A 15056-nucleotide genomic window follows, 5' to 3' on the forward strand; every position below is an offset into this window, starting at 1 on the left:
TATGCACTTGTATATTGGAATGACTGCAAGGTTATTGTTTTTTCTTTTGTTTTTTCTTTTCTTTTTTTAATAGATAGTGAGACTTTGAGTGACATGCAGATCTGCAAATTATGTTGACATAAAATATACTGACTTTCACGTGATTGTCAGTTTCAAGGATGAAACACATACTGATCATGAACCTCTACTGTTTGTAATAAAACAATGGTACAAAATCAAGTTATTTAACCAATGGATTGCGAGCCACAGCTCTGGCTGGGAAGCATCGCGTTGCGAGCAACAGCTCAGGCTGTGCTAACCTTCCACCCTTACGCAAACTTATGCAAGGCGCTACACAAAGACAGAGAGAGTTTTTTTTTTTTTTTCTTTTTCTTTTTCACCAGATGATGCCCTGGATGTTTATCTTCAAGTTTATAATAAAAACTTCCCCCCCCCCCCACTACACCCCTATGCAAAGTTACACATGGTGCTATGCAAAAATGGAGAGAGAGAGAGAGATTTTTTTCTTTTCCAACAGATGATGCCCTGGATGTTTATCTTCATGTTTATAATAAAAAAAAAAAATAAAAAAAAAATAATAATAATAATAATAATTTTTTGTGCACCACGTAGTGGGATAAAAAAAAGGTAACCACAATCTACTGGTTAAAGAAAAAAGAAAGGGGAAAAAGAAAAAAAAAAAAAAAATCATTGGTTGGTAACTGGGTAAGCAACAGATGGATTTCTGGTGGTATAGTGAGTTGAAGTGCTCCAGCCAGATGTGGCCCATAAAGATGTATATCAGAGGAGCAGTTGGGGTTTATTGCTCTGATTATGCCATTTGGGAGCAGTAACTGATGAATTCGCCTTGGAATATCTGGACAGAGTAACCTAGCTCCTGACTCCAACACTCCTGTTAGGGCAGTGAAGGATTGTATGATACTTAGTATAGTACTGTACTGTACAGAATATAATAATGGGGACTCAGGCATTGAACAACCTCCATTTATCTCCTCACAGAAATGCAGCACTTCAGTTATATGGAGCTGTAGTGCCAAGGCTGATGGGCCAGAAGAAGGTACGAGATGATTCCTCTGTATTGAACAGTCTCACTGCTTCAGAGTTTATTGCCCGTCATCCAGCCCTCGCAGACCTACTCTTGACCATACTTGGAGGAATGGATGTCGGCAGGGTTGAGCATGAGAATTGTGAAGTTAAGAGGAAAGAAGTTCATGAGAGTCAAGGTGTTAAACAGAAATGCAGCACAGATGATGTAATAAAGGATAAGGCAGAAGGAAGATATATGGTGGAGGAGATTAACACAAGAAAAAGAGAGTCAGAGACTGATAATGATGTAGTTCGTAATAAGGAAAAATATAACTTTGACATGAACATTCAAGGGAAGCAGAAAATGGACTGTACAAACCTGAAATGCAGTGATGCATCAAGTTATTTTACAGGTTACAATAAAAAAAATTGTAGTAGAGTTGAAAGAAATTGTGCTAACAGTAATCAGCTACAGTGCAGAGATACCAGATGCAAAAAAGAAACTGCTAGTGAAATGACCAAAATCACAGTATCATCTAGTCTGGTTCCAGCTCTTAGTTTAGCAGCCCGTCTCTCCCCAGGAACAAAGATTCAACACAGCAGTGATGTGACCAAGACTCTCAGTGAACTCCGCACTGTTACATCTAAGCTTCTTGGGTCACCTGTCCATACTGTCCGCAGACTGACTGCAGTTGCTATGGTTGCACTTACACCAGTTGATGAAATTGTGCCATGCATCACAGGTGGTATTGGTATGCTTGAAAATCCTGAATCATCCTCAGCAAATTTGATACATGGTTATTTATTGATGATTACAATCTTCTTGAAAACTTACCCAAGCCTCAACCAAAACATGGAACTGAAGAACACAATTTCATCTCTCCACTGGATTTTAGAGGCAGATGTGAGATGCTACATTATTGCTAATCTTGCTCTGAAAATAATGAGGTTGATGCATATAGAAGTGAAGACTGACCATACCCCAACTGATCTGTCTCTGGCTGGTGCTTCCCAGTACAGTCAAACCCTGTTAAAAATTAAAATGTGCAGTAATTATAAGGACGTGATCGAACAGCTGTTAATGACAGATGCACTAGCAATGTCAGATCTCCTTGATCACCTTGTGGATCACATAAATAAGATCTCCTCTGAATGTAGCCATTTGTGGACATTGAAAGTTGAACATTTACTATGGAAGAAGGTAGAAGGTCCCTTAGGAAATAAAACTGTCATTGCAGTTTTGACACTACTGAACACCATTTTAAAGAAATATGGTCAGATTAATGAAGTTCCATCTGATATATGCATGGAAAACCTTCTGCTGATAATGCAGGGAAGCCATGGTGCCAAAGCTACTTCTTTGGCTCTCATAACTATGGCCTATTTGATGAAAAGTTTGTGTACAGAGCAGTGGAATAAGAATACAACAGGTAACTTTATTATGACTTTCACAGACATTATAAAAACCTATTCAGCTGCAACCTCCACAGAAGATTATCGACTAGCTGCTTCATCAGCTCTTAGAATCTGTATGAAGGTGTTGATTAACACCCACAACTATGTTGGTGAGAGTTGCAGAGAGCTGCTAATTATTTCATGCACCCAGCTTTTGCAAGATGAAAATTCAGAGGTGAGAGACTCTGCCTGTTACATTGTATGTTCACTCCTTTCTAATACAGAGCATTGTACAGTAACAAATTCCCAGCCCACTCCATATTCAGTTTATGTTTTACATCCCAGTCTTTCCTTATATGAATTTGCTTATAATTTAGCAGTCAGCTGTGTCACCTGTAGTAACTGGTGTACATTTAGAACCCTGTGGAAGATATGCTCAGGACAGGTTAATGAGGAGTCATCTCTCTCTGACGAAACACTGCTGTCCACACGATCTTACCTGTTTCAGTCACATACTATGAACTTGTACAAGGAACCAAAAGAGGTGAGTTGTATAATTTCCAGGGCAATATTAAAAGCACTAGAACATCATACAGGAATGCACACTCCGGACTGGTTGTATGATGAAGAGAAGATTCTCAACCAACATGGAAGAATGCTAATATGCTTGATTAACAAGCATCATGAATTGTACAAGCACAAGCAACTGATAACAGCCATTTATGTGTATGGTGTAGCATGCCAGACATTTGAATCCATGTGCAGACTCTTCAGCAAATCTGTAAAAGTGATCTACCCTTTAACTTGGAAAAAAGATAGATTTTGCACTATTGAAACACATACAGCATAGTTTTGCCTAGAGTAGGTCAAAACAAATTATCACGGTTTTGTTTAATATTTAGTTTAGATACTTTCATTATTTTATTAACCCCAGCTAGCTAAGACTGAAGGATGGTGTAATTTTATAATTTTCTCACTCCTTTATTATGTGGGGAGATTCAATTTATCTGTCATCAGACTCCTCATATAGAGCTGAACTGACAACAGAATACAGTAATTTCATTCAATGCCAGTTTAACCCACATAAACAGGATTGTAGGGACCTGGAGCTAGTCGTCTTAGTTCATACTTTAAGACAATGGTGACCATTCTCATGACCCTGAGTGGCATACAGAGCTGGAGTGATACTGGTAAAACTCAGCATACACAATGATTTTGAAAGTCGTACTGTTAGTATAAAAACTAATTTACCTGTCCTTCTTATTTGATTGATATACTGTAGTGGGTTGTCCTGTAGTGCTGGAGAGAACTGTAATGGGTAGCAGCTGAAGAACATGCACATAAATAATTCATATCCACCCACCAAAGGACGTGTGTAAATAATTCGTATTCAAACATGAGGAAGTACATAAATGTGCATAATAAAGAAAAACTGAAAAGAATGTAGAAAGAAGCATGATTGATTTCAGTACCTTGTTAAACAATCATATAACATTTGCCAGCGTGTACACCCACCCACCATGGTAGATGTTTCATAATGTGAAATATGCTTTGGTCTGTCTTGTAATAGTACCCCCAAATTCTGTACTCAAAGGTTTTCCTCTTTTTGTTATCCGGCACTTGCTAAATCACTGTGTTGTGCTGATTATTGTTTTATCTTCTTGCTTCAGTCAAAGACTATCAATAAGATGATTCAGTACAGTGCTGGACGTATTGCCATATGAAATCTGACAACACTTACCTGAGTTTTAGGCAGAATGAAAATTGGTGACAAGTTGCATCCATTGTACATGACAAAGAAGGAAAGGTAGTCCCATATATTTTTTTATTGTTCCATAATGTTTAATAGAATTTCTATATTACCCTAAGTTTGGTTATATTCCTGATATGCTGCTGGTTAAGTATGCATCTTTGTATTTTTTATTTTCAATGAAAAACTGATATTAGTTTATGAATGTGGGATTCGGCAACTCCCTCAGTGCGGGGAGGAGGGAGAGAGGGAGGGAGAGAGAGAGAGAGAGAGGAGAATCAATAGTTGCCTGAAGGCATACGTAGTGTGTGGGAGAGCACGTGCTAATGTTGTGATGCGTCAGGTCCTTTCTTGTTGCCTTATACACAGTTGTTTTATTACCTGTTGCATTGAGTACTATCATACAACAAGTACAATATGCTAAGGTCAAAGAAAGTTGTGGCATTACGCTGTAAGTATGCAGAAAAAGCCTCAAAAGCAGCTTCAGATGCGAGGCGGAAAGCGGTGGCAAGCGGCAAGGTCGAAGACCAGCCACCTGTTGCATCATCTTCCTCCAGCCAGGCCATGCCAACAAGTGCGCAAGAATGAAAATCACTTGTATCAGAATATAAAGAAAAAACAGAACTAAGTGGGTGACGAACAGGCAGTGGAAAGTGAAAAACATGCTGCGCCCTTGGTGCGTTAGTGATAAAGTTACTATGAAGTTTATTCACCACCAAATTGACACGTATGTTTGTGTTGCCTGTGAGTGTGGCCACATAGTTGTGGATACTTTGAGTGATGCAAAAGTGAAGGTAAAAGGTTTTCATCCCCTTACTCTGTTGCTAGTTTATTGCATGATGCTTCTCAGTCGTGAGTATGACAGTGCTAATAAACTGATATCATTCTTGAGTCTGAAACATTTCGCCAAAAGTACATTCATACGTAATGCTAAACACATTACGGAAGCTGCTGTAAATTGTGTTAAAAGTGCTCTAGAAAAAAGTAGAAATGCAGTTTTCAAACAGTATGAAAGCAAGGGTCGTGTACCAGTTGATGGAAAGTTGGATACGGATGTAACGTTTGGTGGTTCCTGGCATTGGAGAGGTCGTAAATCGAATTTTGGTGTACGAGCAGCTACTGATGTTGAAACTGGATTAGTAGTGGATTATAGTGTTGTTCCTAAAATATGCTTTACATGTAATGCTAAAGAAAGTGTGCTAATAAAGCAGAAGGTGACAGAGTCTGAATATATTGCTTGGCCTGAGGACCACGCCAACACTGTGATGAAATTACGAAGGGACCTTTGGGGGAATGGAGGCTGCTGCAGTTGTTGAAATGCGGGGAAGGTCACAGACACATAAAATGCGATATAAAACCTTCGTCTCTGATGGTGACAGCTCAGCTTTCCCCACCGTTCAGGGGATGTGTGGAAGCAAACGTCCCTATGGCGAAGGTTACAAGGTCGAGAAAGCAGTGTGTGTAAACCATGTACTAAAAGACTTAGTACCAGCCTACAATATTTGAAAAACAAAAAGAAAGGAAAATCATCAATGGGAGATAAAAAAAAAAAGTTGAGAGTGTTACTGATCTTTTGCAATATTATTTTCAAGTTAGTCTGAACAGAAAGGTTCGCACTTGTGTCAGTGAGATGAGAGATGAATTATTGTCAACCTTTTATCACTGTACGTCCACAGATGATAATCCACGACATGGTAAATGCACCAAAGGCCCAAAGTCGTAGTGCTTTTACAATAAAAGCATCGCTCGTGGTGAATCACCGCCGTCTGACAAAAATGAGAGTTTCTATTCATTTGGAACCACATGAACTGGGTCACATAAAAAGTGTTTATGATCAATTAACCACAGATGAACTGATGACACGATGCCTTCAAGGGATGACTCAAAACAAATGAACATCTGCATTCAAGAATTTGGAGAATATTTCCAAAGCATCAGAATGAGACAAGGAGGATAGTGGAGTTCACCGCCACAACAGCTGTCAGTTAAACTACAGTGTGGGATACGTCGGCAGCAACCTGGCAGAAATTCTAGGGATTGAGTCCACAGTGGCAATGGAGAAATATCTTCAGATCAAGGACACAACTGTGGACTCTTCTTATTGAAGGGAAAAGAAATAAGAGACTACAAAAGGATGTGGAGAATGCGGCAGGCAGGAGCCTTCTGATTGTGCGGTCATCACCGTAACCACAGTTTTCTCAGAATGTAAGTTATTCTTCTTTAAATTGTTACTGTATCATTAATTTTCATGTTATTAGCTTCATTTTTTTTTTTTCCCACTGTTTGTCATTAAATTTTCTATCTCAGTAATGGAAGATTTTTTGCAACTGGTTACTTTTGTGTGTGTGTGTATATATACATTGGATATAAAACGACTGTAAATAATAAAAAGGCAAACTGGGAACAACCTAAGTAGGAGACAGAAACACAATTTACTGAGACTACTAGTAAGCAGATTATAAACTGAGATCTGAATAACAAGCACCACCAAAGTGTAAACAGTTAGTAGCATTAAAAATTTTCATGTAAGCATTACACAATCTTGTGCCATCATTACAAACACATAACAAAATTTCTTCACATAGACATGATGCCAACAGTATGCAAACACCAATTATGTCAAGCCAAAAAAGGGCAGACAAAAAAGCTAAAAGACACATACAGTGAGTCCTTGAAATACGAAAACTCGAAGTACGAATTTCCGATGGTACGAAAGCGATAAATGTAGGACAAATTCTACAATATGAAAGTATTTGTCTCGATGGTATGAAAAACGATATGAAAGGAAATATGAAAAATTCAAAATGGGCACGCTGCACAGCGCCACGCTCGCTTGCAGCGAGAAAACTAACTAACCCCTCTCTGGTAAATACATTTTCGCGCACTTCCCAGTCGAGTCACGTCCGTCCTCTCCTCTCAGCTTCATTGTATGTTACGCTGTTTTTTGCTGTTCTTCACCTTTTCGTATTTCCACCATGCCTTCCAAGTGCCCTGCATCTTCTCCAGCATCCGGGGAACCAGGTGCAAAGAAGAAACAGCATGTTACTCTTACTCTTGAGAGGAAATTGGAAATAATAAAGACACCACAAGGAGGGGCAGGGAGTCTCGGAGATTGGGCGAGCTTTAGGCCTTGCACCATCAACCACTGGGACTGTGATGAAGAAAAAGGAAATGTACAAGAAGATGGCCACCTCCTTCTCTTCATCTTCAGCTGCCTGCCAAGCCACGAGGACCTGCAGCTTTTGCATGGACTTTGCACCATATCAACGACACAAATCTCCAGCTGCAGCACAGGTCTCTATTTAACTGTACAGTGTACGAAGGGTGATCAGAAAGTAATGACAGTTCGTGCTATAACATGAAAACCTTGAATGATGGGAGGTAGGGGAGCAAGGAGAGTGCAGAGTTGCCTGTCCTTACGAGTTTGAACTTGTCGCCGTATGCCTGACTTTTCTTGTTTTATTGTTGTGAGTGAATGCTTCACTCTTGTTTTCGCTCTCTGGCCAGAAACATGGATTACTCGAAAGAAGGCTGCAGGTTCTACATTTTTACGAGGTGGAAACTCGGAAAGAAAGCAACAGAGATTCGAGGGGAATTATTACAAGTTTATCCAGACACTACTCCTTCCCTGGAAACTGTTTCCCACTGGATTCGTGCTTTCACAGCAGGAAAAACTGAACTGAAAGATGAACAACGCTCTGGACGCCCCCGGACATCCGTGACCGAAGCAACAACTGTCCGTGCACGGTCCATCATTGACGAGGATCCAACTGTAACTCTTAGGTTCTTAGCCTTGGAGCTTGATATCAGTTATGGGAGTGCATATGACATCGTGCATGAACAATTACACCTGAGGAAGAAGTGTTGTCGATGGATACCCCATTTGTTGACTGATGAGCAAAAGGCTGAACGGGTGAGGATTTGTCGTGTCTGGCTTGCTGAATTTGAACCAAATGGTCCAAAACGGTTCTCAGATGTTGCTACTGGAGATGAGTGTTGGATTTCATTCTTCACAACCCGTGACAAGCAGTCAAACATGGTGTGGTTGGGCGATGAAGACCCTCGACCTCAGATTTTGAAGGAAGGATTTCGCAGCCGGAAGCGCCTTTTCACCATCTTTTTCAATTCTCAAGGACCAATATGCGTGGATGTGATGCCTGAAAAGTCCACTATCACAGCCCAATACTACACAGACCAGGTCCTTCCACAACTCTTGGAACACAAGGCCAACACCGCACCAACCCACCGTCGGTCTCGCCTTTTGCTGCACCACGACAATGCTGCACTCCACAAAGCTCGCCTCACTATGCAGTACCTGGAACAACAAGGTATAACTCTGCTCCCCCACCCACCCTACTCCCCTGACCTGGCTCCCTGTGACTTTTGGTTGTTTCCAAAAATTAAATCTGCCATCGCTGGGAAGCAATTTCATCGCATCCAAGACTTGGCACGGACCATCAATTCAGAACTCCGAAGTATACCGTCTTCAGAGTACCACGCTTGTTTCATGAAGTGGAGAAAGAGATTGGAACGCTGCATAGAGGTTGGAGGAGAGTACTTTGAAGGAATGTGAGTCATAGTTTGATAGTTCTTCATGCTAATAAAAGTTTATGGACTCACTGTCATTTCTTTCTAATCACCCCTCGTACTATTATTACAGTAATTAGTTGTATGTATCAGTAGGATAGAAGTTGTGGAAGCAATGAAGAAAGTTAAATCGGGGAAAGCCCCAGGAATTGATGGAGTGTGTGGTGAAAAGCTGAAGCATGGGGGAGAGATAGTAGTAGAATGGATGTGGAATATGTGCAGATTGGCCTGGGAGGAAGGTAGAGTCCCGGAGGATTGGAAGTCAGGTATAATTATTCCCTTGTACAAAGGAAAAGGGGAAAAAGAAGTGTGTGGTAATCATAGGGGCATTTGTCTTCTTAGTATAATAGGAAAAGTGTATGGTAGGATACTTATAGACAGAGTTAGAGAAAGAACAGAGAAATTAGTTGGAGAAGAACAGGGAGGCTTTAGGAAGGGAAGAGGTTGTGTAGATCAGATATTCATTCTTAGATCTTTAGTGGAAAAGTTTCTAGAGAAGGGAAAGAAGTTGTATGCGGCTTTCATGGATTTGGAGAAAGCATATGACAGGGTGGATAGACAAGGATTGTGGAAAGTGTTAAGAATATATGGAGTAGATGGGAAGTTGTTGAATGCTGTAAAGAGTATGTACGATGGTGCGAAGGCTGCAGTGCGTGTGGATGGTGAACTAAGTGAATTTTTCTCTTTGAAAGTTGGTTTGAAACAGGGATGTCATGTCTCCATGGTTGTTCAATCTGTACATGGATGGTGTAATAAAAGAGGTACAAGGTAGGGTAGTGGATGTTGGGGTGGCCCTGGTGAGAGAGGATAGTGTTTGGAAACTCCCTGTACTGTTGTTTGCAGATGATACTGTGTTGTTGAGTGAAGACGAAGGGGAGCTGCAAGGCTTGGTGGATGAGTTTGAGAGAGTGTGTAAGAAACGGAACCTAAAGGTGAATGTAGGGAAGAGTAAAGTGATGGTCTTTGAGAGAGGTGAAGTTAGTGAATGTACAGCGAGGTTGGATGGTGAGGAATTGGAAAATGTGAGTACGTTTAAGTATTTGGGTAGTATGATGAGTAAGGATGGAGGTTTGGAGGGTGAAGTGCTTGAAAGGGTACAGCAGGAAAGAAAGGTTGCTGGTTCCTTGAAAGCAGTGATAAGAAACAGGGAAGTGAGCATGGAAGTGAAAAAGTTACTACATGACAGTATTGTGATACCAACTCTGATGTATGGAAGTGAAGCTTGGACATTGTTGGAAGGACACAAGTCAAGAGTGAGAGCAGTGGAAATGAGTTATTTAAGAGGAGCCTGTGGAGTCACGTGGAGAGACAGGCTGACGAATGAGGATATAAAGGAGCGTTGTGGTGTGGATGTGGATGTGATAGGAAGCGTTATGAGGAACACACTGAGGTGGTTTGGCCATTTGGAGAGGATGGAGGGTGAAAGACTGACGAAGAGAGTGTATGTGAGTGAGGTGGAGGGGGGAAGAGGGAGGGGGAGGCTGAGGATGAGATGGAGGGATGGGGTGGAGAGGTATATGAGAGAGGGGGGTGTGAGTTGGGAGCAGGGCAGTGAAATGGCGGGGGACAGGGCGACTTGGAGGCGATTTGTTTGTGGCCACCCCAAACGGGATTGAGGCATCTGGCAATAGATAGATAGATAGATAGTTGTATGTTTTACTTTTTTATGTCTGTACAGTAGTATAGTACTGTATACATGTATTGCATACTTCTAAATAGGAGGGGTAAAGTTTTAGTGGGGGGTCCAATGGGGTCCTGGAATGCATCCCCCCCTTTATATGTATACAGTAATCCCTCCAATATCCGACGTAATAGAGCCATAGGCAGGTCCGGATAGTGGTCCTGTCCGGATATTGGGCCCCAGCTTATGGACTTGTACTTATGGACCCTAACTCTGAAAAACACCTATACAACTCCCTCTGGACATGCATTGCACCTATTTAAGACCCAAATCACACCAATAAGGGACATAAAAGACTGAAATAAATGCAAAAGAACCATAAAATGAGGTTTTAGAGGTAAGTTTATACAATATTAAACATTCTGGGTACTTACAAGTCCCTTGCTCCTGGACTGGTTTGAACCGCCAGTTTGCAGTCCACAGTTAATCCTCTGCACTCTAAATTCTAATTTCTTAACACTGCACAACACTGTAAATTCCTGTGTGTTCTAGTGGCAAGGTATTGCAGTTTATTCACTGTTTATTCACAAAAAACAAGCACCTGTGGCTTGCACTGTTATGAGTATCTGCTCTCCATCCGAGTTAAGCTGTGACTGTTGATGTTGGTGGGGTAACAGAGTTGCCAGATCGCAACAGCCACATTGCCAATCTCCTCAACTTTCATTGTCAAATATAACTTTTCATTACCAAATTCGTAAAGCTAGCATATATTCTTCACTAATTATATATACAAGTGGAAATACATGTAATCACTCTCCTTATAACTAACACCATGTTGATTATTTTCACACTATGTAGGGTAGCAGATTAATCAGAGAGAACAAACAATCCACCATCTCCATCCTGTGTATCCTCATACATGTGAAAAATCCATTTGGTAATGCATTATTCTAATTCATTACCAAACGAATTTTTCATTACCAAATTGGCCCACACTTGCTAATGAAAAATACCAAATGGCAACCTGACAGGGGAGGGGGGAGGGGGAGGAAGGAAGGGGTGAAGGAACCATGGTGTAACAGCTGTTCGGCGCCAGGCGGGAATTTCAAATTATGGGAGGGAAAAAAGTCAGATTTTTTTCGAATTTTTTGCGGTTTTTGGCCCATTTTGGGAATATTGGATCCCAGGAGGATTATGTCTGGTTAGTGGGGATGTTCGGATATTGGGCGTTCGGATATTAGAGGGATTACTGTATTTCAATGGGGAAAATCGTTCTGATATACGAAATTTCGGATTACGAAAGTTTTTTTTCGGTCCCTATCCCTTTCGTATTTCGAGGACTCACTGTATAGTCAAACTGTACACAACCAGCACACCATTCCATCCTGAGCACTCACTCATACATTTCATCAGCAGCAGGCTACAACAAAATCCCAAGCATCTGGATGCTACAGGAAATATTATTACAATACAGTAGCCAATAAAAACCCTACAGAAGACACCTCGTATCATCCAGTCGCACATTTATTCACTCGCTCAGGAGTAACAGAATAACTAATACGTGAGTAAATTACAAACTCTTCTTTCTCTCCAACTTGCAGAAATACATCCTCGATGTGAAAGAGTTACCCAACTGATTCTAGCTAGCAGCAGATAATTGTATTCATAATCGGAAAGAGCTTTGTACTGAAGGGGTTAATGAAGTCTCTGTCCAAGTTCTCCAGCAACAAATAGTTTTTACCATTTCCATAACAGCTGCACCAGCACCACATCCAGAAACACGAAGGCAGTTGAACAAGGTGGAATGTGATGTGGCAAGACATAGCAATGCAGCAATGTTTATATAAAATGATAAGGGAATGGTGTGGGTGGAGGAGGAGAGAGCAAGGACAGGAGGGTGGGGGAGGGGGGTGAGATGGAGAAACCTAAGAAGGAGTGATTGGGGGGGAAAAGATTATTGTGCTTCCGTATTGTCCGTCACTTGAAGAAATGTTCATAGCCAGGCATTTTACAAATTGACAGGAACCTTGTCAACACCTTTAGAACTCCACCTTTTGCCACTTCCATCACCCAACATTGATTCACTTCTTTGACATCTTCCTTTTTTTATTGCTATCTGTTTGTCTTCTGTATTTTTCTTTCCTCAGCCTATTCTATACCAAAGTAGACTATGATATGCTTGCTAGACTAGGCTTTGCTGAGCTAGTATAGGTTATACTGTACTGAGTTGGACTGTTCTCTTGTTTAATTTTTCTACATCCTTTTCAGTTGGAGGTGTTGGGGGGGGAGGGATAGCTGAAAGGCTTAAAGAGGGAATTGTATCTCCCATCTTCAAAGGAGGTTCATTTTGTTTATAAAGGCTCCAACATGCTTGCATGCATCAGCTTTGGTCACCTAATGGCGGCCTTTCATGCTTATCGCTTTCTGGTGTCTCCCTATTCAGTCCCTTGTCTCTGAGGTCACATTCTGTGACTTTTTCGGTCTGCCTCTTGCAACCCAGTGTTAACACGTCTCACTTTCTGCACCCAACTGCCACCCCCCATCCTCTCCACGTGCCCAAACCATCTCAGAATACCTCTCTTCATCATGGCACCAATACGCTCCAGTCCCATCCTTCCTCCAAACTCTTCCATCATAAATCCAGCTCCCCCAGTCCTCACATTCAAGGATGCACTGCACATCCACCTAATCACTGTCATTTTTGTACATTTGAGATTGTGAATATCAACTTCCTTTACTGCCCAGGACTTACTATAGACCAGTGGTGTTAACTTCTCATATGCTGGTAATGAAAATATTTGAAAGGGATATCAGAAAATAACTGATGAATTTCATGGGGAGTGTGGACAAGCTAAACCCAGGATGTCATTGCTTCAGAAAAGGGAGATCATGCCATCTCAGATTTATTGCAGCACTTCAGGAACATGCTAGACAATGTTAAAAACATACAATGTAGTTGTGATATATCAGGATTTCTCAAAAGCGTTTGAGGTATACACATTCACAAGTTGAAGAACATTGGCCTTGAATAGAAAATTGGAAATTTTGCTCTACAAATTCCTGCATGGTCATCAGTGGATATTGTGGATGTAGGGGACAAAGAGGGATCCAGCAACTCAGTTGTGAAAAGCAGCATACCGCAGGAGGTCAGTGCTCAGTTCAGTTTCCGACAATTATTGACAACATAGCTGAGAATCTATGACATCTTTTGCTAGTGATCCATGGATCAGTAACAGGATTAGTTTCCAGAGTGACATCAATACCCTCCAGCAAGACCTCAACAAATCTGCAACTGGGCCACCATAAATGTGATGTTCAACAAGTTTGAACTATAAAATATGGTAAATGAAACCAAACATGTACATACTTTGCTGGAACACAGAAATTTGCTGAAAAGACATCTTTATGCATCCTAAGGATACAAGTTACCAATCATTTCACCTTCACCCAAAACAATGAGAGCATCACAAGAAGAACAAATGACAGGATGGATTTGGAGAACATTTCACTCCAGAGAACCAGTCTAGTTGCTCTTATACCAGTCTAGAATCTCTGATCCTGTTTAAACTTGAATACCTGTGTTGGCTATGGTCTCCTCTTAAAACTGAAGACGAACAAGTATAGTGGATTTTCACCTCAAAATTAAAGCTACCAGAAAAGCTGGATTACTGGAGCAGACTCAGGCAACTAGACCTCTTCTCCCAACAGGGATGGAGAGATTTATTTTAATATATATCCAGAAGATTCTGGAAAACCAAGTGCTGAACCCAACATCTCCAAAGGAAAGGGAAATCAAGAGCTGCACACCCTTGGTTTGGCTGCATCTGCCACAGGCCTGGAGTGATTACCATTTCCCAATGCCTCCAGACCGTGCTAGCTATATTTTAACAACACGCCATGAATTTTCTCAAAGGAGCAACCTCACACAGTTTTGGGGGGATAGGCTGCCTGTTAGGCTATCTCTTATCTCTCAACCCCACCCCCAAGGTTGAACCCCAAAATGATGGAGTAGTAGCTACTGTGGATGAAATTCATGCACTTCATTCATTCATTCATCCATCATCTAATCCAGTGTTGCCCCATGATGAGCATAGGAAATTCATGCACTTTCTGATCCATTTTCCATGGCATTGGCACCCAAGGAAGGCTCATGCAGAAAATGATACGACTGGACTGAATGGGTTAATCAACTGGAGCATAATGTGTAGAAGGTCATTGTTGGTGAGGTGGTGCTTTGAATGTCAAATTATGTGTGAGTGGATGTGAGGTCCATTTCACTAGACACTGCTGAAAGTTCAAAATATGCATATTCCTTTCATGTATCTGAATCCTGCCCATTCCAGCCATAAATGATATGGGATTAGGATGATGGTGAAGGTGTAAAGAGTGGTACATGAAATGGATAATATATGTAGGAGGAGGAAACTGATGATAAATCCTGATTATAATAAGGATGATATCTGGGAAGAAACTACAGATCCCTGTTCATTCCTGTTCCTTCTGCCTGTGGGTGACTCTACACTGAGTGACAAGCTGAATGGTTTCCTGTACACCAGGAAACCATTTACAAGGCTGGGTGGTAACCACATAACCAAATTATGGTGCCTGGTGGTTGAACGGGTTATTGCGGCGCTCCAATGGGATTGAGCCAGTGAAGGTTTATCCAAGGGTTGGTTG

General features: G+C 41.2%; 1 protein-coding gene across 1 annotated transcript in view; it reads left to right on the forward strand.

Annotated features, from left to right (window-relative positions):
• The window catches only part of LOC145411653 (uncharacterized), a 119781-nt gene extending 115820 nt beyond the window's left edge, over positions 1 to 3961 (forward strand). The window contains exon 15 of the mRNA XM_080281659.1: positions 1000 to 3961. Coding sequence (XP_080137785.1) covers positions 1000 to 3271 — 2272 coding nt within the window. The 3' untranslated portion in view covers positions 3272 to 3961. The remainder of the gene's footprint in view (positions 1 to 999) is intronic.
• The last annotated feature ends 11095 nt before the right edge of the window (positions 3962 to 15056 follow it).

Source organism: Coenobita brevimanus, chromosome 90 (genome assembly GCF_032717465.1).
Source record: "Coenobita brevimanus isolate Jiangsu-jjx chromosome 90, ASM3271746v2, whole genome shotgun sequence".
Taxonomy (NCBI): domain Eukaryota; kingdom Metazoa; phylum Arthropoda; class Malacostraca; order Decapoda; family Coenobitidae; genus Coenobita; species Coenobita brevimanus.